Genomic DNA, 24784 nt, shown 5'->3' with positions numbered 1-24784 from the left:
TAAAGTCAAAATCTGGAACACTGAAAAAAAATACAATTCGTAACGTAGGCTTGTTATTCATTCTTAATTTCTTACCCTTAGATCTGTTAGATTTGGAAATATACAACTTAAACTCAAACTTAAACCTATTACAAACCTTGAGGGGCAGAATTTTGCAAAGCAGTAAAATAGATTTTTTTAGTTTATTATTAAATTTTTTTATCAATATTACATCTTAATTAGTTTAGGAGATACAAATTTTTAAAATAAATCAAAACTCAACCCTTCTCATGCCCTTAAAAGACGAAGTTCAATAAATTAAAAAAAATATGCAATACGTACCTAACTCTATATGCAATTTGTTTTTCTTAGATTCTTACTTTAGGTTCTTATTGATTCCGAAGTGTTCATTTTCATTTTAAAAACATGCCTATCCATTTTACCCCAATTAGGGTTTGAATTTCACAAAATGGTGAAATTTTGATTGGTAGTTTTTGTTTATTTAAATTTGGTTCCCATTATTTACAATGCTTGATTAGATTCAGAGTTATCATTATTTATTTTAAAACCAAATTAACTCCTTTTTCACCCATCATGTGATGTTTTTTTAGCAAATTTTAAACCCCCCCCCCCCAGTGATTTAAGGTGAGGTTTTAGACTACCTCCCCCCCCCCCCCCCCACCAATAAATCACGTGTATTCTTTGATACAAAATATTTTTAAAAATTTCAGAATATTATCTTTAAATACAGATATAATCTAATTTAATTCTTGAAAATTAAGCACAGTGATAAAAATGTCCAGACACACATTAAGGTTGCAGGTTTATTCTCACTGGCATAAAAATAATAAAGGAAAGGCTTATATGTGAAAAAACATATAACTTATTAATTAAATTGGTACATGGATATATTTAATGGAAATTGTCCTCGGACCACGGACTAGTGAGACTTTCTTCAACACTAACAAGTGGATAAGAATCTTGAAAGTCAGCTGTTGGCACTGTGCTTTGTTGAAGATCAACGTCGGTCTTATCAAGCCACTCGGCGGCATCATTTTCGCGCACTACGCAGAGAATCTCTCTCGATCTAGCGATCGATCGTCGCGTGAGGATGCGCGAAGGCCGAACATTGTGCATTTCAGGACTACCATTGCTCAGATCATTAGGTTGCTTGTGACATGAATTTATTTGTCCCTTGATATTCTTCTGTGTACTGACGTCAGCCGGGGCTTCGCCCCATGAGCCTGATGATCCTCCGTTCCCTTTCCCACACCTTTCCTACCCGGCATTTGTACGGTGACGTATGTAGTCGTGTGAGATTTAAACTACGCGCCACGAACTACAGCAAGAGGGCGCTTAGCTGCATTGTGCCGCACCCCCTATTGGTAATTAATTATATTGTAACCTTTTCTTTTCGCCCCTAAAATAGTGTCCCGACGAATCAGTAAGTGAGTGCCTTTTTTTTATTAATATGTTATATTTTTGTAATAAAGTAAGTGCAAGCACGGACAAGGACGCTCCCTAGCGGGAGATGACGGAACCAACATATAACTTTATTCAAACTAACTTAACACATAAGTAATTATTACAGACGGTCTGGTCATGGATGTGTATCTGGTAATTTTATAAAGGGTTCATGCTATTTTCTATAATAACCCGGGGCACGCAGTCGCAGAGATGTAACAGTAATTGTGTTCGGCGCGAAGGGCGCCATGTTTCCTGCCGCAAGCCCTTGTCTCACCCCAGTCTCCTTCTTCAGCCGGCCGAAAGCGGACGTCTCTGCAGACACCCCGGGGACATCACCGTTGTCTCACCGATAAGTAGATCTGTTATATAATAATTATTCAAATCGTTTTCTTTTCTCCCTCGGGGCCTCTCTCGGTCGGTGGGGCTATTAATTAGTGATTTCTTTACTCTCCGGAGTTTTTAACCACCCGTGGTCTAAGTAAAAGCTTGAGGCGACCACGTGTGTGGTCCACCTCTTCAACTAAACTGATTCGTGCCTCTGGCGTTTTTAACAGTGTAAAGGACGGATTGTATGAGGGCGTGTAACGTGTAAGTAAATAAAACCAACTCAATTGAGCCACGTGTCATTGTGATCGGGGGGGTCACGTGGGTCCTTAACCCAGCGGCGTGTGGGACACCCTAAGAGCCTACTGCGGTTAAGTAGAAGCGTGCCCGACGCTGAGAGCGGGCCCGGTTAGGAACAGCTGTGGAATTAAATAGCAGGAGGGCTAATATCTCGCCGCACACAGGCCACGTAACGCCCTGAGCAAGAGAATCAAGCCGGGTCCACGTGCCCACTCACGTGGTGGTGCCCACTATTTCCACCAATAATTCAGATCGTAACACCGGTGCGCCCTCAGTACAGAAGTACAATCCACACCACTGGCATGTCCTTCCCACAAGCTGCTGACGAACATTCTTCAGGCTAGGGCAATACATATCATAAGGCAATTTGTCAAAGCCCTCATGCGTTGGTTTAGTTTCAAGATACAGACGCAGAAGAAATGTAGCAAACGTCTTGCCATCATGCTCTTGAGGCTTTGGAATATATAGGCCACTGGACGACTGCAAAATCGGTTAAGGTGGTGTCACGAAGCGTTCCGGAAGAACACATAGAAGAGAACTCAGCATATATCCACAGCAAGCGTGGTCATCACACTTCACCACCTGGAAATGAAATTAAGATATTTTAATTGTATGGTCATATTAATTATAAGAAAAATAAAGGACAAAATAATAATAGTGATATTTTACTACTGTACCTGAAGCAAATACTGGCTCATGCTCGCTATACCACTGCAGAGAAGGCAGGTCTGTAATAAAGCTTTCACTGCTGTCATCGGGATCGACATACTCTGCTACGACGTCATGGCCGTCTATAACCATACTATTCCATACTTCTGCGTGAACTTCTCCAGCCTTCTGAAAATTCATTTTTTCAAGATAATCAATCATCCATGGTTCTTCCTTGTTCATCAAGATGGGTTCCATATGAATCATGTGGAAGTATGAGTCCAGATAATTCCCGGCTCAAACGTGCCATTCTTCTCTCGACACGGTTGAACGTGCTTCTGCCAGGCGCATTAGTAAATATGAATATTGCATCTAGATCATGCTTGACAAAGTAGTGTACGGCATGGGAAATAACCTTCACATATCTTGGGTTTTCGTCGGGTCCTCCATCAGACGTAATCAAAACAACTGGTTTCAGGCATCCTTCTTCATTTCGCATAATTTCCTTGAAATTGTCAAGAGTAGCAAGCTTACTGAAGTCCACAGCATGGGATGAATCTGTGGAAGAGGAATGTTTGCCGCTTCTAATAGCCATGTATGTTGGCCCTGAGTACATAATTGCTTCGGCACGGCCCATATCATTTCCTTTTATGATACATCCAGCATATACACTGGGGATCAATTTGTGCTTCGAGGCAATCACCCAATCATGAGCGGGCAATGAGACACAATATTCAACATGCATCAGGAGAGGAGCTTTGTTTATTTGCCGCTGTCAAGCCTATAGGTACCCTAGCTTTATCATCTTGCGACAGAAAAAACACTTGGTTTGGGCCGAGAATAGATGCCAAGGTCTCCAAGGATCTTATTGTGGCGACACAAAAATGTTTATCGGGGTGAGCTTTATGGTGATCAGCCTCAGGGCGACTCAGTTTGACAGGTACGGTGACTACATGTCTCTTACCCTCCAAGGTGGTATAATTTCTTGGAAGTAACCGAAGGTACGTGGCACTCTTAGAAATTTCAAATCTGTGCTCCTTTAACTTCTCATGTAGGTCAGTTAGTGTTCGGCAACTGCGAACAATCTCTGATCGACGTCGTTCCTCCGCAGAAGCACAAAACATGGCCAAATCTACGATAGTTTTTAGCAATTCTGGTTGTTGCTCTTCTAGGCGTGAGCGACCTGGGGCAGAGCGCACCTTAAGAAGACAAGCTACATTGGGACTCTGATGGCAAGCAAGTTTAATCTTTGATTTTATTGATAGCCTATGTGTCTGGGAGTGACGCATATGCTGCTCTTTCTTCCGTAGTTCTTGTGCATTTATCAATTTCTTGGTGTAGTTTTGTCACATCACAAGTATTGTTTTCACTGGCCCCCAGAGAATCCCTACGACGGACAGCTAAGTCAAGTTCCATTTGAAGAAGGGAGATCTGATCCTTCAACTTGTCCTGTGCAGGAGTAGCACGTACAGGCTGCGGTGTAGAGCTGCTTGCACTTGGCGCATTCGGTGCATTCGGTGCATTCTCGTCGCTACACTCCAAATCTTGACCTTTACGTTTTCGAGCACCTGCAATGGCCCATATTTAAACTACATGAGAACATAAAAATTATGTTTTAATTTATGTTCATAAGTATTGATGTGAATTATATTAATTATTACTACAATAAGTTTATTACTATCACTGTTTTTTCTAGGGATTTAAATTATCGCTTATCATGAATTCATAATACACAAATTTTCTACAGTGGAGCTTTAATTTTTCAATTTGGGATGTTTACTTACCCATTAAGGCACTTTTAATAGTGTCATTTCCTTCATTTGCACAGATTGGTTCAGAGATGCATATCGTAGGAAGTTTTACAGGTCGACTTGGCTCAGTGGATGTAACTGACGAAATAGGAATGTTCTCGCTGGCACTCTGAAAATTTAATAATTATCGTGTAATTAAAATAACCATCCCCAGATACTAAATTTTCTGACATAATAAGAATTGTAAATGGCACACAAACACATGCACAATCCTCATATTTTCATTAGCATAATAGCTAATAGGTATGTATGCATAATAGGTACATATGCACAGGGGCGCAACAACAGGGGGGGGGGAGGGGGCAAGTGTATTTTTCCCCCCCTCTGAAACCTTGAAGTGGGGGCAAACGGGGGCAAAGAAAGTGCTGTGTAATCAATTTTTAGATAATAAAACTGCTTAAATAGCACCATTTTCCACCTTGAAATACAAATTTTCACCCCCGTTTCAATAGGGGGGATCGATGATTCTTTATAAAAAAGGTATATTGCCCCCCCCCTTTGGAAATTTAGTTGTTGCGCCCCTGCATATGCATAATAATACTGCCATCGTATCAGTGAATCTTTCATTTAAATATAAGCAGTATGAACTATGAATAGCAATAGATGTATATTTTGGTTTTCACAATGTGGCAAGATGTTAATATAATAAAGGCGCAAAATGTTTTAGAATAGAAATTTATAGTGTTTATTATTCGTAATAATGTTTACAAAAATTATACCTTTGTCTCACAACCACGACTTTCGTTTACTTTGTTTGTTTTTTACGTTTAATAAACCCATGCCGCATAGACGAGGTTTATTTCAATATAACTACTTTGTTAATTTCCAGAGAGTGGTGAGAGGTAGAGGTATACATTCATGTGCGCCGACATTGAGCTAAAATATTAAAAACCTATTAAGAGATTAACTAAAAAACTTTTCTATAACGTAAAAAATAGAAAAAATAATTTTCTGATTAATACTTAAATAAGTATGTTAAGCTGTATTTTAAATAGATACTAGTTTTAACTCACCTGTTTAGAAGTAGAACAGTAATAGAGAATGTTGGAAGAATTCTTTGCTTGATGCTTACGATGGTAATCCACTAAAAGATCATTCGCCCACTTTGTAAATTCTTCTTTCGTAGTATATTTTTGTTTCGCGTTAGCCCACAACTCATTAAATTCTTTCTGAGCCACGCTAGGTCTTTTACCCTTTTTATACTCTGCAAATACAGATCTCCTAGTTTAGACATTGTTCAATTGTTTTAAAGCATAACATTCGCGGCAACGATTTACGCATGTATTTGGCACCAAAATCAGTCTTACTGCGACTGGCAAGCCGAGCCGGGTGGTTCATGTTGCGGCGGGCGGGGATATTGTTGCCTGGCTACGGCGAGTCAAGGTCACGCGTTTCTTTTCGGTTTAGTAGAAATCACGCGAAAAAATAAATCCAATTGATATCTCTCTACCCCCCCCCCCCCTTGTGATATTTCGTGATTTTTCCCGACCCCCCCCCCCCACCCCCTTCGAACCTCACGTGGTTAATGGACGATCCCTTAGGGGTTTAATTTTGCAAAATGGTAAAATTGTGGTTGGTAGTATTTGTATGTTTATTATTGGTACCCATTATCTTTTTTAATGCTTGGGTTAGTTTTTAGAGATATAATTAATTAGGTAACTTAAAATGGTATTTAACCATTTTTTTACCCCCTTTGGGGTAGAATTGTGTAATTAGATTTAGCCTAGGTTTTAAGTTAGCCGAAGACCTTTCTAATAAAAAAAATTATTAAAATCCATAAATTAGTTTTTGATTAATGCTAACAAACAGACCAAAATTTAGAAAACTATATTTCTGAGTTATCCATAACATAGATAGCCATTTTCAATAGTTTTTATTATTTCATGCAATCTACAGACTTTACCGCGAACAGTTATATTATTAGTATAAATAATGTGATATCATGAAAATGATTGGTTGGGTTTATTCAAAACACTTAAAAATAAGTGTGGTTGTTAGGTTATATTAGCTCCATTTAAAATACCAAAAATACTGTGGACTGTTGGTTAGGTTAGGTTGGCTACATTAAAAATACTATAAAATCATTATGAATTTCCAATTTAAATTATACCTCCATAACTTTACCTAATCATCCATCCTTGCTACTATTTTTTTTAATGTAGCTAACCTAACATTCACACCATTTTACAGTAACCTAACACAATTTCACAGTACTTTTAATGTATCTTACCTAACCACTCATTGGGAAAAAATTTCAGGAAGTAAAAAAAAAAGTTTTTATAATATTTAAATTTTTTCTGGAAAAGAAGCTTTTTCCTTAGAACTACCAAAAATGAACTATATATAGGTACCAAATTTTAGAACTAACAGATATTTTACACAAATTGTTTGCACTTCATGTTTTAGTACAGATTTTTTGCACAGCTTTTGCCTTATTTTAACACAGATATTGGTCAATTTTACTTATTAAGTTTTCTGGTTACCTTAAATCAAGGTCTACTATGAGTAAACAAAACAAAACACTTAAGTTAACCAAACAAATATAAGTATGACGTGCAGCTCACTTTTACTTAAATTATTTATATTTTTATTTAATAATATTTAGGTATTCATCAACTAATTTATAAAAAAATCTACTTTTCAATTACCTATTTATTAACTGTGGCCAGTTATAAATTATAAATAGGGCCACCCGAAAGTGGTAAAAAAAAGAGGTATTTCATCATATAAAAGTTTGTCAAAAAAAGGTAGGTACATCTTAAATTTTTTCCCATGAATTTCTTATATGAATATGTATACATAAACTTTATTTATTTTAGAATAAAATTGCAAAACAAAACACTAAACTAAAGAATTTTTTTACAATCAAGTCACTTTAGTGCGCATGTTTGCAGAAAATATAATATAATTTATAGTTAGCTAATTCATTTTATATGTACAATGTTCCCTAGTATGTTTGAAATGATTGGCCTGTTATCACCAGCCTGCAGTTACAAGATTCAAATTGTTTTACACCTGTTCATTTTAATCTTGAAACACATTTTAAATAATAATAAAATTAAGCACGGCCATTGAAATATCGAGCCAGCATAATTTCATTGTTGCTGATTTTCAAACCAGTATGCAGGTCAGAAAATATTTTACCATATGATGAAAATGCTCACTCAGTGTCTACATTAGAAACCGGTATCCACAGCATTGCTAAAGTTTGTGACAGAAAATGCTGTGTTCAGTTTGCAATCCTTGCAAGATTTGGCAGATATCAACAGTGAGTTCTTCTTTCAAACCACTGGAAACTTGCATCTGCAGTGCAAGATAACCTTCTAAAAATTCCTTCTTGGTAACAGTGTTAAGGGGAATAAGCGTTGCGAACAGTGTCAAGAGGAAGAAGAGTTGCGAACAGTGTCTCATCAACATTACTGCTTACAATGTTTAGAGCAGCAAACAGTTTCCAAACAGGGCAAAATAACTCTTTAACAGTATCTTCTCCCAGAGGTTTTGCAGTTTGGTGAGACACTTCACTCCTAAGCTCTTCAATTCGTCTTTCATCTGACTTTACTTGACGGAAGGGAGTTTCGAAAGGGCAGCACATGTTTTGTCTCCAAAAGTCCTCTGCTAACCAATAAGAAGTTATTCTCCAAGTCATACAACTTTGAACAGAGTTTATAACTTGAAGAACTAGAACCTTCAAGATCAAGGATGTTTTCTGTGAGTTTCTTGCCATGTTTCACGAGAAATTCAGCAGAGCACAGAATTATTGGAAGCTAGCAGTCACTCAAGTTCTTAAAATAATCTGTCGAAACACCACTCACTGTATTCTCTGTTGAGAAATTCCATCAGATCATCTATGTATTTCACAACATATTCAACAGACTGGAACCAGGCATTCCATCTGGTCATACCCGGTGCTGGGAATATATAGACATCTTTTTCTTGTTCTGGGTAGGCCCTACTTCTTTTCCAGATGTGTGCTATATCTGTGTTTTTGTTTTCTTGAATTCAAAAATACATTTTTGACATCCTACTAATATTATAAACGTGGAAGTTTGTAAGTATGGATGGATGGATGTTTGTTACTCAATCACGCAAAAACGGCTGAACGTATTTGATTGAAATTTGGCACACAGATAGTTTATAACCTGGATTAACACATAGGCTACATATTCATGTGAAATTCCCTCTTTATTGGATTGAAAGTGTGATAATTTAATTTTATACCAGAAAAAATCATAGGTCATAGACATACAAATAGTGAATGAGTTTCATTTCTCTATGTCTGCCACACGATCGCATACATAGTAAGGTCTGGCAAATTCATATCCTTCTCCTTGGTGAGACCAGCCCGCTTAGTGGAGCTCGTGGCAGCTAGCGAACTAACAGCACTAATAACAGTTCAGTTCTTAACTTCTTAAATAGATAGGGTTGCCTTGAATTTTAAACTTGCCATCGTTTGATGCGTTTGTCATGTCTTAAATTTTCTTTTGTTTGTGTCATATGCGTTCCTATACCATTCATCCTATTGCGATGAAATTTTGGTGAGTTGTTATGCGCATGCCTGTGAAGGTTTCTGAGAGGGTAGAACATTAGTTAAAGCATGAATCGTTTCAAAAAATGTGTGTATTTCTTATAGTTCAGCAGTAGTTCGTGACTTTTTGGTGTATGAGTGCGCACACATTACAGAATTGAACTGTATTAAATATAAACAGCGATAATTCACAGAATTGAACTGAATAAAATATAAACATAGACATTTCAGTTCATGTGTGATATAAACAATAGGTAGCCCGAGTCATTTCAATAAATGTGTTTATTTCATATTATATAGCGGCACTTCGTCAGTTTTCGTTGTATAAGTGCGCACACATGACACAATTTAATTAAATATAAAAGAGAGACAGAGATAGAGTGATAGATATAGAGTGAGATTGATAGAGACGGAGAGATAGGTTGAGATAGAACTAGGTATAGGGAATGAAATGGAGTTAGATAAAGAGATATATAGATGTATAGAGCTATATAGTGATTGGTATATAGAAGAGATAGAGATGGTGGGAGGTATAGATGTATATATGTAGATATAGAGAGATACATAGATATATATATGTAGATAGAGAAAAAGATATACATATATGTAGAGATGGATAGATGATTGTAAATGTGTAACTACTTCAAACATATTACAAAACAAAACTGAATGAGGCATTGCAACGCATGCCGAGCATGAGCTATATAATGGAATCTTTTCCATATAAGTAATAGTCTACATTACATACAGACCACCAATTTTTAGATATATAGAGGTAAATAACTAAACACTGGCAGAACAACGTCTATTGGGTTCTACCAGTGATATAAATTATTTTGCACACTTGACATTCAAATCAAGAAGACAATTACTGTCTACATATGATTTCGATAAAGGTCCCCTTCACGCTGTGTTCAGCCTGGGCAACGCCGGGTACTGCAGCTAGTTACTAATAAATGTATTCGGCTCTGACAGAGAAAGACTTCACAAACTAGCGATGAGGTTTAGTTTTGAGCCCCGTACTGAACATGAACCATTTTCTTATAAAATAAAACCTTTAAAGAGTCTACACATTTGGTCATATATCGTGGAGAGTCACTCACAACAGCAACTATATTTTCAAACTTGATGTGTAGTTGTGCAACAATTGATAAAATTTCAGGGAAGCATTATGTGCTACTACCGATAAGACAGTAATTTTTTTTTCTTTTCTTAAAGATTGATTATCCTCACAACCAATGAGACAGGAACGGGAACTGGAGAAGAACCGAACCGAATTCGAAGAACCGAAATGGAACCGGAACCGAAAATATTACCGAACCGACCCATCCCTAGTTGCGTTCATTGTAAACACTAACATTCTCGCAAAGGCACCATTTTGGAATGGTGGCGATATTGCCGTCTTGAAAACTTTGAGTTGTATCAGATGGATAACATACAGTTCACAGTGCTGAAAGCAACCATACCTAAACAGTTCCAAAGTAAAATGTTAGGTACGGTCAGTGTAATAAACCAAAGTACTTAATTTTTTTCCGGGAGGACAGGTTAGGTTATCATAACTAAAATGAAAGATTGGTTATGTTAATATCTAAATCCTAAATTCTTAGAGTATAGTGTTTTTTTCAACGAGCGATTGGTAAACTTCAGAACTGTTCAGGAGTGGCTCTACCCTGTAGCTTCTCATATCTGGATATGTATGTCTGTGCATCGAAAGGGCTGTGACTCTTTGGTCTAGTTTGCATTAATAACAAAGAAGATGGCGAGTGACTTTGTTAATAAAATATCACCATGATTGTGTGTCTATGAATGGTTACATTAAATTTTTTCTGGCAGCTTTATATTTACTACACAAAATTTATCAATTGGCAAAGTTTCTACGGGAAAGTTTGGATTCTGATCATCATACCTCAGAGCACAAATTTATGACAGACAATAGAGTTCAATAATGTACATATTACAGTTTTTAAGGATTGTTGCCATTCTTGCTGTGTTTACAGTAATAAAACGGACAGCATATTATTCTCATAGTAAGATGGTACAAGTTGGCGTTGTTTCTATTGTGCTAAAAAGGGAGTTTTTATTTTTTGTGAATTAGTCAAAACGGCAAATTTTGCAGAAGAATCCGATTTCATTAATTTTTAGCATTTTTCGTCAATTTTTTTAGATCGCGAAAATTGCATGGCCCTAATTATAAAAGATGGTGGGGTGGTATGGAGGTATCGGAATTGGAAAAGGGGGTGTCGCAACAACCAAAAACTATAATTTTTTTTCACTGTGTAATTAATTGAAGAATGATAAAATTTTATCAAGTTTACTGTCAAATCAAATTGATATACCTCCAACAGCCTCTGCATGATAGTTCAATTCGCATTGAACTACCGTATTGGTCCGAAAATAGGCCGACCTCGCAGGGCCGGTGCAAGGTAAATTGGCGCCCTAGGCAAATAACCTTATTGCCCCCCCCCCCCCCCCCCCCCCACGGCCAGTCACCGTGGACTTTAAATAATTACTTATATCAATATAAACATTCCAAACTGTTACAAAAATCCATTTTCATCTACTTTCAATAATCGTTAAACATATTATATCAGCTGTTATGTGTCGTGCTGCGCCGCCCCCAGCTACTTGGCGCCCTAGGCGGTTGCCTAGTTCGCCTATATGGACGCGCCGGCACTGCGACCTCGAAAATAGGCCGACCCCTTCTACAGCACACTCAAAATCAGGAAAAAATAACTTTTAACTAACTAAAATGATTATCAGCAGCATATTACCACAGTAACACATCAACTAAGTTAGTATTTATTAAACTGACAAAATGTGTTATTCTTACTTACCAAAATAGGTATATAAATATATATAAGCTGTGTTTTCGTTTATCTTCACATTCTTTTGTAGTGTGCCAACATTTTATACGGCAATTGCTATATTTTCTAAGTTCATAGAAATTGTGACGTAAAAACATTTACCGGTACGTTTATTTTTGATGTAGAAAACCCAAAATGGTTTCATGTAAAATGTGTATGAATCAACCAAAAAACAGCCAATATTGCAAATAGGTTTAATTGTTGTTGTTACTGTTGGTATGTACCGGTATTTGTTTATTCATGTCGCAACTACCAGTTGCCAACACTGGTGCCATTATTTTGATTTTCCTGTAGTAGAAGAGTAAATAAAGCATACTACGGTAAATAACTTTACTGAAAAATTGCTATTTTTTCTAATTGTTTACTGTAAATACCACATTTTACAAGCAAATAAAATTACCGCAGCGTGTTAAATACAGTTCAAAAATAACCAGACCGAGCTTTTAAAAGTTATGTGCTACAAGTGACCACATCTGTGTACAGTCAAACCTCTCTGAAACGACCCCTCACGGTTCCCAGGAATAGGGTCGTAATAGATGTTTTCCGAAATTTTCAGTTGATTTCACCCCCCCCTACCCCCACCCAAACCGCTACTTTCTAAGAAACCAGCCGTACAATGGCAGGATGCTCACAATGCTAGACAGCTTTGCTTTAAACCCACTTCAACCTTCATGACAAGTCCGTCGCCCTACAGGCCACCTCTAAAGAAAATATGTCAAAAGACAGTTTATTTTTACTGGTTAGTTTACATGTACGTTTTCTCCTTGCCGTAGTAAAATACACTAGAACCCCGATGTCAAGAACCCCGGATTTAACGAAGCAGTGATTTTACGAATACATTCTCGGGAACCATCAAAAAATTGGACATTTTGACCAAAATGTGAAAATAGGAAAAAAATTTAAAAAAAAAAGAAATGAAAGATCTTTAAAATCTGTTAATTTTAACACACAACGTATTTTTGTGTCGGCTTTAATACTTCCAATAATGTTCATGTAAGAATAACAAAAAAATAATGGGACATTTCCTTTAAAAATATGGCAGCGGTAGGTTCTGCAACGCGAGTTGGCGCACACTAAGCTCGCCCGGCTGGCTAGCGGCAGCGGCTTCATGACGCCTCCCTTCCCACGGTATCTTTCTTCAAGGTTAACTCATCCCTCCCACACACACAAACCATCTAGTGTCCTCCCTTATAACACCCCAACTTTTCTCTCCTTTGAAAAACCTTCAGTGAGAAAATGCTCATTTCACCCTCCCTTCTCCCGTAAAATTGGGCTATTATGAGGGAGGGGTAAGATCGTTGTAAATATTTTCGGACCCCTCCCTCCCCAACAAAACACGCCCAAAAAAAAAAGTATGTCAAAATAAGTCACTTTTCACACCAAGTTCGAGTTCAGTCATCTCTGGCAAGGAATTTACAAGCTTTCAAACTTAAATATAAATGTATTTTAATACCAAAGGTCCTATGATAAGGAATATACCGAATAAAATCAAGCTGCTGTCACCAAACTAGCATAAAACGGCCCAATGCGTGGTCGCTTCATTATTGCTAGCGCGAGAGGCAAGACGTGGAATGTTAGAAGAAAGATAAATACGGGGGAGACAGACGGCAGCCAGTGTGTTTCCTGCGTGGGGAATAAGTGGCGTAGCCTTTTTTTTTTATGCTGGGTGAAGCGACCTTTTTCTGTCAACCCACGGGAAAAGATAATTGCTTGAGCTGTCAGTCAAAATAAACATCCCTATGGCAGTTAAAACAAGTCGAGGCGGGCGTGCATCCAGTCGGTCGCTGTGTATATCTACTCGAAAAACATAACATCTCAATTCATAGCAAGATTCCTTATAACCTACACGTATTGCCGGATGTTTTCAGCATAATCCATACAAGTTCTTTAGCCACGTTTTGAATGAAAACAACTGGCGGGCCAGTGTTGTGCCCTGTTTTGCGGACACATAAAGCTTTTATCAATTTGCTGACAGTGTTAATATATTTTTACTCTCGTTAAATTGAAGCAGATAATGTGATTGTTAACAAGTACAAGCAGCATCCGATATCGGCCACAGCGCACGGTACGGGGAGAGGGTGAGCAAGGGCCGATTACCATGTTCACACGCTGCGGCCGGAGGGTTTTTCCTTCATTGTATTGATAGTAATTAATATTTAATGGTATTTTATTTAATAAGTCATAATACACAAAATCGGGGGAAAAAAAGAAAAAAAAACCTGCATAAGTCATCAACAATAGTTCACAAATTCAAGCCAAAAAATATACCAAATCGGACTTCAAAAACTAAGCAAACATTGTCAACCGATAGTAATCAAAATCAAGAGAAATCCAGCAGGTAGCTTTGCCTTAACTGCGTACCACACTAGACACTCAGAAAAAGCTAAATGTAAACACGTTGCCACAAAAACCTTTATCTCCACCCTGCCGACAAAGGGACGTGGAATTGGGGTTGTCAAGCGCTGACAGCGGTCGACAGGAAGTGGTATCTATTTTTAGATATGCGCTGCCTACAGCAGTACAGTACTGGGCAAGAGAAACGCAGTAACACGTTACTCACCACAAGAAACTTATTTTCGGTCCGATTTTCTTCGGATTTTCGGCAATTTTTTTCACGGTTCCTCGTAATCGGGTTGTAATAGAGAGGTGGTCGCAATAAATGGGGTCGCAACAAAAAGGTTTTACTGTACTTAACTTAAAATATGATACGTTATTGGGGTTAAGTGTGTTTACTAAATTTGTAATTTGGAAAAATTACTAATTCCACGTAAGTACGGCGTAATTTTAGGTCAATGAATTGTATATCTGATACCATTTTTATGCCATTGAAAGGTATTTTCTTCTACGTGTTCCTAACTTGTAGTCATTGGTATTTCCTCGTAGGCAATAACCTTTCATATACCAATACTAATTCTGATCCTACCTCTCTCAGTTTTAAGAATTGTTTCTAGAAGTTTGTGTCTGAAAGTCAAAATTACAGTGTGTCAAAAGTATGTTAAATACTAATCTCGTGACTAGACCTGTTAATGACGTGTAAACAAATTCAAATGTAATATTTATATTTGCGTGTAAGGTTTTGTGCAGACGGTGACAATATACTTTGACAAGCACAATATCACACTTTATATAAATAACTTAACTAAAATAATTTATGTTTAAATACAGATGGAATTTGTTATCACTCTCGACTTCAAAGCATCTAACAATTCTCTCATTTGAGTAAGTTATCTTTAAGTTAAAAGGTTAATCATTTGTGTGTTATTTATTTTAAACTAGCTTCAGTCCGCAGAGCGTGGACTACTGGGTACGTAACTTGCAGTACCCGTCAAACAAAATAGCAACATGTTCTTTCAATATCAAGTTCCATCTATACTATCTAATATTATTTAGTTCGGGATCGCGATTCCGGGATTTAAATAATAAATCTAAAGATGAACAAGTACACGGTCTTTCTATACAAAGAATATGTTCGATACCATAAAAGATTCTAGTTCGGTGAAAATTGTTTGTCTTGTTTAAATCGTAATTCGTGAGGATACTTCTTTAATCAGCGAGTCTTCAGGTGATGGGGTAAGGGACCAAACCTTGCTGCAGGATACCCACGAGACGTGTAGGTGCTCGAAGAATCCTTGGTTCGCCTCAATCAGGACTGCGAACTCGGTGTTGCTCCTCCGGTCTCTAGCGGGCGGCAGGAATACGCGCCGTCACGACTCCATCCTTCGGGCTGTGGGCGGCAACTGGGCTGGGCTGCACGACGGTCATCCTTCCCGGGCTCGAACTGCGACTTTTCATTCTTCGACTGAATTATTCTTTCTTCAGGATGATCAACTGCATCTATTCTTCGTAGTTTCAAAGCAATTTATATTCATTGGACGATCTCTTGAATCTGGATATTCGTCGACTTCTCTTCTTAAATAATTGTTTGAATTCTTGACGTCTGAATCTTATCTTCGTTGATTCAAATTAGTAGTTCCTTCGAAATCTCATTCAATATAAGCATTAATAAACATTTTCAATTCTTCTATAAATATTCAATTATCAATTAATGTCGAAATCGTTGCGTTTCTAGATGTTGCCTTCATCGAGTCTCAATTCGTTCTAAAAGAATCTTTTTCCCCGTTACTAATAAACGACTTTCTTAAGGTTGTTGATAAAACAAAACTATTAAAATTACTACCCATTACTGTCGTTGTTCATCTTTAAATTAATAGTGGTTTCAAAAATACTGCTATCCTAGCCTTGACAATAATTTAAAAATAAAAATTAACATAGAGTAATACATAGACAAAATGATAACCAAAGAAATTTAAATCTGAATTAATCATAGATTACAAATGTAAACATACGGAATAAAGTGTAACTAAACAAAATAAATATTAAAGGAAATTAAATATTTACTTTCTATAAAGGGTAAATATTGCCTTTATACCATAATTGATTCTCTTTGAAATGTATGTGTTTAATTATACTATTTTGGCTAGTGCCCCATTATAGGCCGACTCTAGATTTCAAGGTTGACAAAACTAGCAAAAAAGGTCGGCAAATTTTCGGACCAATACTGTATTTCAAAAAGTTTACAGAAGCATGATAAGGCCTTTTAACAAGTCTTTAGGCAACCCGTAATATATATTTTTTAAAATACTTCTTTTTTTTAATTTAAGAGACAAGAGTAAAACTCGATTAAGAAATTTCCATTTTCCACCAATTACGTCCACAAAATTATTCCCTTCATTATTTCCATACATTCCTATGTTAATTCTACCCATTTAAAATATTTTGTTTTTCGAGATACTTCCGGCATGTAAAAAATTAATATAATGTTTATCTTTAAACTTTAAAACTATATTTATAGTTAAACTTTTACAAAATTATTTCCAAACAATAACAAATAACTTGGTGTCAAAACCTTTGCCATATGCCACACACTGTTACCAGTTGTAATAATCTGCTTGCACTCGTATCAACTTTGTGAGGCTGCTCCATCTGTACACCTATAACTTCATTCTAGGAATAACGTCTGATGAATATACGCAAACCACTAGCCATTTGTTGACCTGTTGGCATGACACATGATACAACTGGCACAGCAATTTCAGGAACTTTAACACAGTTTCATTGTTTGTTGAGTACTGTAGTAAAAACTTATATGATGGATACAATGGTGAACATTTTAATTTACACGTCTTGCTATGATTTATGTTCCTGGCCCAATGTGTGTTTTTTTTTTAAAATAAACAGTATTCATTTGTAATTGTGCACAATTTTCCGTAAAACATGTGTCGGAAAATTATGGTGTGAGGCTTATTCAAAACTTCACAATACCGCATGGCAATGCTGCACAGCACACAGCACAAGTTCCTTAAAGCTCCAAAGGTTGGTTAACCTGTTATTGCTTAAAGGAACGACAGACATTTTGTACTTGGTTCGATGTGTATTTTTCTGTGAGAAGACGTTGCAATGATTACCGAAGGTTTGCTGAAAAAAACCTAAAATGATAAATATGCTCAGGATATGAAAACACGTGCCTTGGGAAGAAAAAAAAACATTGTTATGGAAAATTGTATATTTTAGTGGTGAAAAAAAATAAATTTTCGAGCAATGTTAATGTTGTAGAAAAATTTTATTTGAAAGTAAATAATTTTTGTGCATGCTTTCTCAGCAATTTGCCAATGTATTTTGTTTATAATTTTTTTAATATGACATTGATTTTGGTCACAAATGATTAAAATATTAAGGTTGCTTTACTGCTGTGAACAACACAGCTACGGTTGGTAGCCATTTCACATTCATGATACTTTTTTCTGTGGCATCACGCTAAACATATTATAATTCACTGTTAACCCATAAATAAAATATTTACCACCCGTTGTATTTAGATGTACATGTATTTACGACAAAGAATTTTACTGGAAATTTATAAATTAAGTAGTACTCTTGAGCAAGAATAAGGAATGCAGTAAAAATAACTGCAGAGGTCAAAACGGTACAGAGAATTCTACTAGTTTTACATAAAATCTTAAGAGGTAATTCATACCTTTTGAATAATCATCTAAGTCCATAATAAGAATTTAATATAAATTTAAATATGGCCAGAAGCTCTATTTTTAAAAGTTTGATGAGAGGCTTATTTTAAACAACAGATTTTAAACTGTTAATAAGTTTATAGCATCTATAGCATATCTTGAAAAAACATCTTTAAACAGGGTTTCTATTTCCAGAATTAAAAAAAAAAAAAACACAATTGAATATTTAACAACTTCAAAAGTAAGGTTTAAATGTAATTGTAACTGAAGACTAGCACATATCACTACCAAAGTGAAAAAAAGTACTAATTTATGCTGTTGTAAGCTATCAAGTTACTAAAAAATAATTCACACACAAATAAAAACTAACACATTAATGTAAATATATTTTCACTTTTAATTACTGCTTTTAAACAAATGATAAAAAAATGTGTACAATGTAAATGTAAATATTTACAATACTTGAATACTAGAGCTGGGCCGATCACCTATTTTGCCGATCATGCTAATGCCGATCATCTGCTGCCAATCTTGCCGATCTTCTGAGCCGATTAGAGTCTTTCGAGTACCTCTGATTACACATTGCTTTTGACGGATCACTATAAACGGTGAAATATTCCCAGACAAAACTACTTTTTATTGACATGATTACTTATAAATCACTACACAATTGCGCACACATTTAACTGCGATAAAATGTAAAAAGGTCAAACCAAATCTTCACCTAATCACAACTCCGTCATTCTGTGATCCGTGTGTGCCGGTAGACGTCAGCGATGATAATTTTATTGGCCTTCCTTCCCCCCAGTGCTGCCAACAAACTTTCAATAATTCCCGATTGTAAGTTAATTTGTGAATACGAAATACCATTAAATGGGGAACAAAATTCTTCACCAACCAGGTTTACATACAAAAGAAAAATAAGCTCTATATCCCGCTAAACAGGATAAGAATATTAATTTCGCTAAACAAAACTTTCAATTTGCCATATTTAGCGAGAAAAAACTAAATAAATTCCCGAAGAGGTAGTTGTTTACTAACCACGAGACTACTAGCGCCATTAATCCGTACGAATTCCGTCGCGCGACGCGCGTTACTCTAATCTCTGGCGTCACATAACCAACCTAAACAACAGTCGCCATTCGCCATTGCGGTAATATTAACCGTAAATGGTAATCAAATACATAGTTTTCGGTTTGTAAATGATAAGAAATAACTTTGCAAATAGTATAATGGAAAATTATTTTACCAAAAGTACTGTAAATATACGTGGAAATTGATACTTAGGTATGTAACTGTTCAATGTTTATAAAACTTACACTATTTGTTTACTTTATTGGTATATTTTTTCGTGTGTGGTTAGTTTTAAATTATTAAATCCTATTATTTTTCAATGAATAATTGATTTTTCTTCCTGAAAAGTACCGTAAACAAACGGAAAGTTGTTAGGTATAGGTAATTATTCAATGTTATAAGTTTGCAGTTGGAGACCAATGATCGGCTCAAATAATTGGCTATGTTTTGCCGATCATTATGATCGGCAAAATTAACAAAATCGGCCGATTATTACGATCGGGGATCGGCATCGGCCCAGCTCTATTAAATACCAAAAAGAAGCTCAGTAAAGCAAAATATTTGTCTGAATTAAGTTAAAAATTAGTGTTGGGTCAATTCTGATTCTGGGAGTGTTCCTGATCAACATCAATACTGATAATATGTATTCATAATCCACTGTCTTACAAACAAAGTTAACCTATTCTTCCTGAATCGGTGTATGTATAATCCAAACAAATGCAATTAATGTTGAAGTGAAAAAATGTGGTAGAAATGTATCATATTCACCTGAATAAACCTTTACCACAATTCTTTTCCCCCAAGCCTACATTCACCTTGCTTTTAAGTAGAGGTGGACGGGAATAGCAATTTTACTTCGGGACGAGATTCGGTCGGGAAATACATTAGATTTTCGGGATCGGGATCGGGAGCAAGAGCAGTAAATTGTCTCTTGTACAGAAAATTATATTTACTTTATTTACTTTTAAAATGTGCATATTTTTAAGTCTTTTTTTTAATAAACCATCCACATTTATAGTCCAAATCAGTGTAAATGGCACTGCCTATTTTAGCATTCAAACTGTTGACAGTTTCTTCGTACAACTCTGGAATTATTTTCCTGCTGAATGTTTTGCTCGATGGCAGACTGTACAGAGGCTTAACCAATTTTAAAACATTTTTTAGGCCTCTTTCATCAACAATGCTGTATGGATGGCAACCATTTGCTAACCATTTACCTACTTCTTTTGTCAAAGCCTTTTAATTGGGCTGGTCAATACCCCAGGTGACAAAATTAGCTAGCTTGGGCTGATTTGTTTGAACATCTGATTTAACTGACTTTTTCTCACTTCTGCTTGATAATTTGAAAGATGTGTATTTTTCCTGAAGAATGGCCAACTAATTTTTTGCCTTCGGATGTTGTGTTAAGTGTCTGTGCATACCTGTTGTGGAACCATATTCCGTTTTCAGGACAGAAGGGCACAAAGTACATTGCACCTTGTTATTTGGTAATTTCTTAAAGAACTTCCAAATAGGTGCAGAAGACACACCTGGTTCACTTTTGCTACTGCCTGGAATGCCAGGCTCCATCATTCACACACGTGTATAAACTACCGTTTTTTATTAAATGAAATTTACTAGAAATAATTATCTTGTTTACTTTAAAAATACCACTTGTTTTTAATTGTTCACTTTCATTCTTACATAATGACCAACTACTAAAACGTAAAACCCTCTGATGTTTATGAAAGACGTTTATAATGGCATAAACATGTGAAACCAAGATGGCGTCTTTCAGTTTATTAGCGTTTCGAATATTACGCGTTTGGCAAAACTGCTTATTGTTGCTCTTGTTAATTTTCAACACAAATTATAACCTACAAATACGGCAAAGACGTTAACATTCGCCAAACTTAAAAATAATATTCAACATTGAATTCTTTAATTAGTCAGAGATTTATTTTAAACTACTTATATTTATGAACGAGTGTTGAATTTACGTTAATGTTTATAATATGCAATTTATTTTTTGTGATGTCTTTTTACTTAGTTTGTTTAATATGTATACAATGTTGTTACGGGACGTATGTATACATAACGTATTTTTATAATATAAAAATTAGTACGACAAAGGTTTTTACTATTTAAAAAAACTTGTTTTCCCGAGGTATTATCCCGAAGAGAAAAATTATTTTCCCGAAGTTCGGGAATGGTTTTTTTCCTGACTTTTATCCCGAATTTTGGGATCCCGTCCACCCCTACTTTTAAGTATCTCTTTTAAGATGACACTTTGATGTTTATTTAGTGCTAAGCACTCCTATGCATTGCTTCAAGTTAACCTTCTTAGTCTTAGTCATTCATCATTTGTTATAAAAACATTAAAAATTTATTAATGTGATTAAAAACATTAATCCACACACACATTAATAAAAAAAAATTATTATAATAAAAATAAAGATAAATAACAGGAAGCAAAAGCTTTTCAATTATCACGTGCTGAATGTAAAAATTGTAAACAATATAAATATGAAGTCCCTCTAGTGTGAGAGTCAATTTCTGTTATAAAAACTTAAGTAATAACATTAATAACATTCACTGTATTAAGAATAACTGTAGGAATAACAAAGCTTGTCGATTTCAAATGTTAGGACCTAAAAATGTTATTTTGATGAAACAAAAAACAGTTGTAACTTAATAATTGCAGGAAAATATAACAATATGTATATGCTTCATACATTATGCTATATCTACATTGTTCATACAGTATACAAAAAATTTCAATAAAAGGCTTGTGTTTCAATGCAAATGTGAACCTCTGTTTAATTCAAAAATTATGTTTGTCTCTTTGAAATCTTAACTGTAAACCTGTAATCCAAAATGTCAGAATAGTACAGTTTACATTTTTTGACATGAAAATGATAGGTCTCGTTGAATGCCCGTGTCAAGGTTGTTAAATGAAGTTACTGAAATCCCCACATTGGGTATGTTGTGAGGCATGTCTAAAACAGGTATCTACAAGCAGGATCTGCAGCACAGCAGAATGAGACAGGAAACACAAATTACACCTGGTAACTGGATGTTCTGCCTAATACTGTTGTTTCCCTCTCATCCATTTTGAACATGTTTCTGGTGGTAGACATCATGAACTACTAGACACAGAGGCTTAGTTTTGAAGTGAGCGTGCCTTTATGTGTATAGTTACCGTGTTTTATCGTATAATCGTCGCACATTTTATTCTAAAATCAAGTTTAAAAAGTAGGGGTGCAAAGATAATGCGGAAAAAAATATTTTTTAGGTAAAGTTATTCATAAAAACAAAACCCGATCATGCAAAGTACCTACGTTTATTTAAAAAAAGGTGGAGTATACAATAGCACGCCAAACAATCTATATTAATAATTCCTTAAACAAAAACCTTTCTTCAACTTTAAATAGAAAAACCAAAACTCTAACGCGAACGCAAGCCACTTGAATCTGACGTGAACTAACGTGTCGTAGTACACACTTACCACGAAAGAATGCGGGCTATCAAATGTAGTTAACTCGGCACCGGACAGAGAGTGCGCGTTGCATCCAATTGGCGAGATATCGATATTTGACAACGTGCGCATGCTCTATACGGAAAGCAACATAACCAAACATGAATGATGCGCTGGCTACATTTTTATAAGCGGTACGCTGCGGTAACGCAGACAATCAGATAAAGGAAATACCGTTTTACATTTAAAGCGTCTTTAAAAGAAAATTTACACGTCAGACAACTTTTTATTTCCGTTAAAGAAATAAATAAGTGGTAATGACCGAAATTAAAATTTAGATTATACCTACACCGCGGCGACGCAGACGTTCAGATAAAGGAAATAACTTTTAAAAACATCTTTATAAGAAAATTTACATGTCAAACAAATTCGTATTTTTCCGTTAATTTATTAAGTAAGTGGTAATGACCGAATAAATATTAGATTTCTACTTTAAAATACATTGTTTTATACGGGAAAAGCTACCTACACAAAGCGCTCCGCATCTACTAGAGAGACCAAAAACAACATGCGACGTTTACGCGAGAAGTTTTTTTATCCCAATTTTGACAGCCTAAAATATGGTTGCGACGATTATGCGCGTGCGACCATTATACGATTAAACACAGTACATATTTCGTTTGGGTTCATTTTATTTTAAATTTTAAAATAGTTAAACCTGTCTTGCTTAAAATATTTCACATTTTCTTTTACACTTCTCTACAAAATAGCTTCATTCAAGTGAATATTTTATAAAGTGTCATTTATTCTTAAATTATGTTATTTCAAAGTATCTTATCTGGTCTGAGGGCATCTGAAACTTACTTTCAACTTTTTGAATGAGTTTGTTTAACAGATAAACAGACTGCAGTGATTTTCGAATTCAGCAGGGTTCAAACACTCTAGTGAAGTTGTTTCCCCTAAATAAAACTTTTATATAAAATTGATACCTGTAATGCTTCTCGCAGCTCTGAAAACTGAAATAAACATATATTACATGATAATGACAAAGATAAATAGAAAAACTATACAGAATTAGCAGTTTTAAATTATTTTCTATTTTTTGTCAAATTTACATTTCCCCTACCATGATTTAAATTTAATATTTTGGGAAAAAATCTCAATAACAAATGCTATTTAGTTCAAGTTTATGAATAATTGCTAAATTATTTAATAAACATTTCATTTTTGGGGTGCCAGTCAACTAGATACATTTCCCTATATGCTTAAAATCCTACAATGTTACACAACATATATTTATTGGTACTTTTTGTAGCTGTAATAAAGTAAAAATATAATCCTTTGTAATCACATTTCAAAATTATAAATAGGTTTATATTTACGAAAAATTGTGTGTTCTTAGATTTCATCTTAACAAGGAGAGGAAATTGAATCAAATCCCAAATTTGAGGATAAAACCTACGTCAGGAATTGACCCAACACTAGCAAAAATTAAACTTCTACATCAACATTGTGATAAATTATTAACTCACATTTCTTCAAGTTCATGTCACAATCAAAGACAGAGAAAACACTTCATCATTGCTCCATTACCTCAAGTATAAAAACATGTTTTCACTTGTCCTGAAACTGATCGACAATATTGAATGGTGTTCGCACTACCCACAGTCACTGGCCACTAACGGCAGAACAGGATAAGGTGCTGGTTCCATCACGTTGATAGTCTCTACGACGTGGTTGCAGCAGCATTGTCACTCCTCGCCTTACGGCCCTCTGCTTCTGACCGCCTGCTGCCGCCTCCGCTGCTTTGTGTCTCATCCATGCCCGCGGCAGACTTCTGCTTCTCGAACGCAAACACCAGGTACAAAGCTTAAACAAATAACAAAAAGAAATGAGCCAATATTTAAAACATAAATAAGGTTACACACTCACAAAGTAAATCAGTTCAAGATTGAAGTTTAAGTGGAATCTTTGAGCATACAAAAATTTGGGGCTCCTTTTTAAAGAAACTCTTATAACATTTAAAACAATGTTTCACATTTTTTTTCTCTCATTTTTTAAATCTTTTTAGAGCCAAAGGAATGTAAGAATGCTTACTGCTTTGTGGAAAAAAATTTCAGCTGGGAATGAAAAGTAAATTTTTTTTACAAAATTGGCAACAAAAATGAAATTATTTTCTTTTAAGTACATTAGTATTAAACATAGAATATTTATAAAAAAAATTGAGCGAGATTTCAGTACTCGCCAGAGATGTGTAAAAATATAACCTTGGTAACAAGAAAACTCATGTGTTCTTCATGTTGCAAATAAAC

General features: G+C 35.5%; 2 protein-coding genes across 4 annotated transcripts in view; both read right to left on the bottom strand.

Annotated features, from left to right (window-relative positions):
- LOC134527377 (DNA topoisomerase I, mitochondrial) overlaps positions 1-6870 on the bottom strand; it is a 275543-nt gene extending 268673 nt beyond the window's left edge. The window contains exon 1 of the mRNA XM_063360011.1: positions 6760-6870. The gene's annotated coding sequence lies outside the window, so the exon portion shown is untranslated. The remainder of the gene's footprint in view (positions 1-6759) is intronic.
- Positions 6871-18314: 11444 nt separating this feature from the next.
- The window catches only part of LOC134527378 (mRNA cap guanine-N7 methyltransferase), an 88893-nt gene continuing 82423 nt past the window's right edge, over positions 18315-24784 (bottom strand). For all 3 annotated transcript variants that reach the window (XM_063360014.1, XM_063360013.1, XM_063360015.1), the window contains one exon: positions 18315-24341. In XM_063360014.1, the coding sequence (XP_063216084.1) occupies positions 24199-24341 (143 nt within the window). In that variant the 3' untranslated portion in view covers positions 18315-24198. The remainder of the gene's footprint in view (positions 24342-24784) is intronic.

Source organism: Bacillus rossius, chromosome 1 (genome assembly GCF_032445375.1).
Source record: "Bacillus rossius redtenbacheri isolate Brsri chromosome 1, Brsri_v3, whole genome shotgun sequence".
NCBI classification, from domain to species: domain Eukaryota; kingdom Metazoa; phylum Arthropoda; class Insecta; order Phasmatodea; family Bacillidae; genus Bacillus; species Bacillus rossius.
This window is presented reverse-complemented; position numbering and strand designations above follow the sequence as displayed.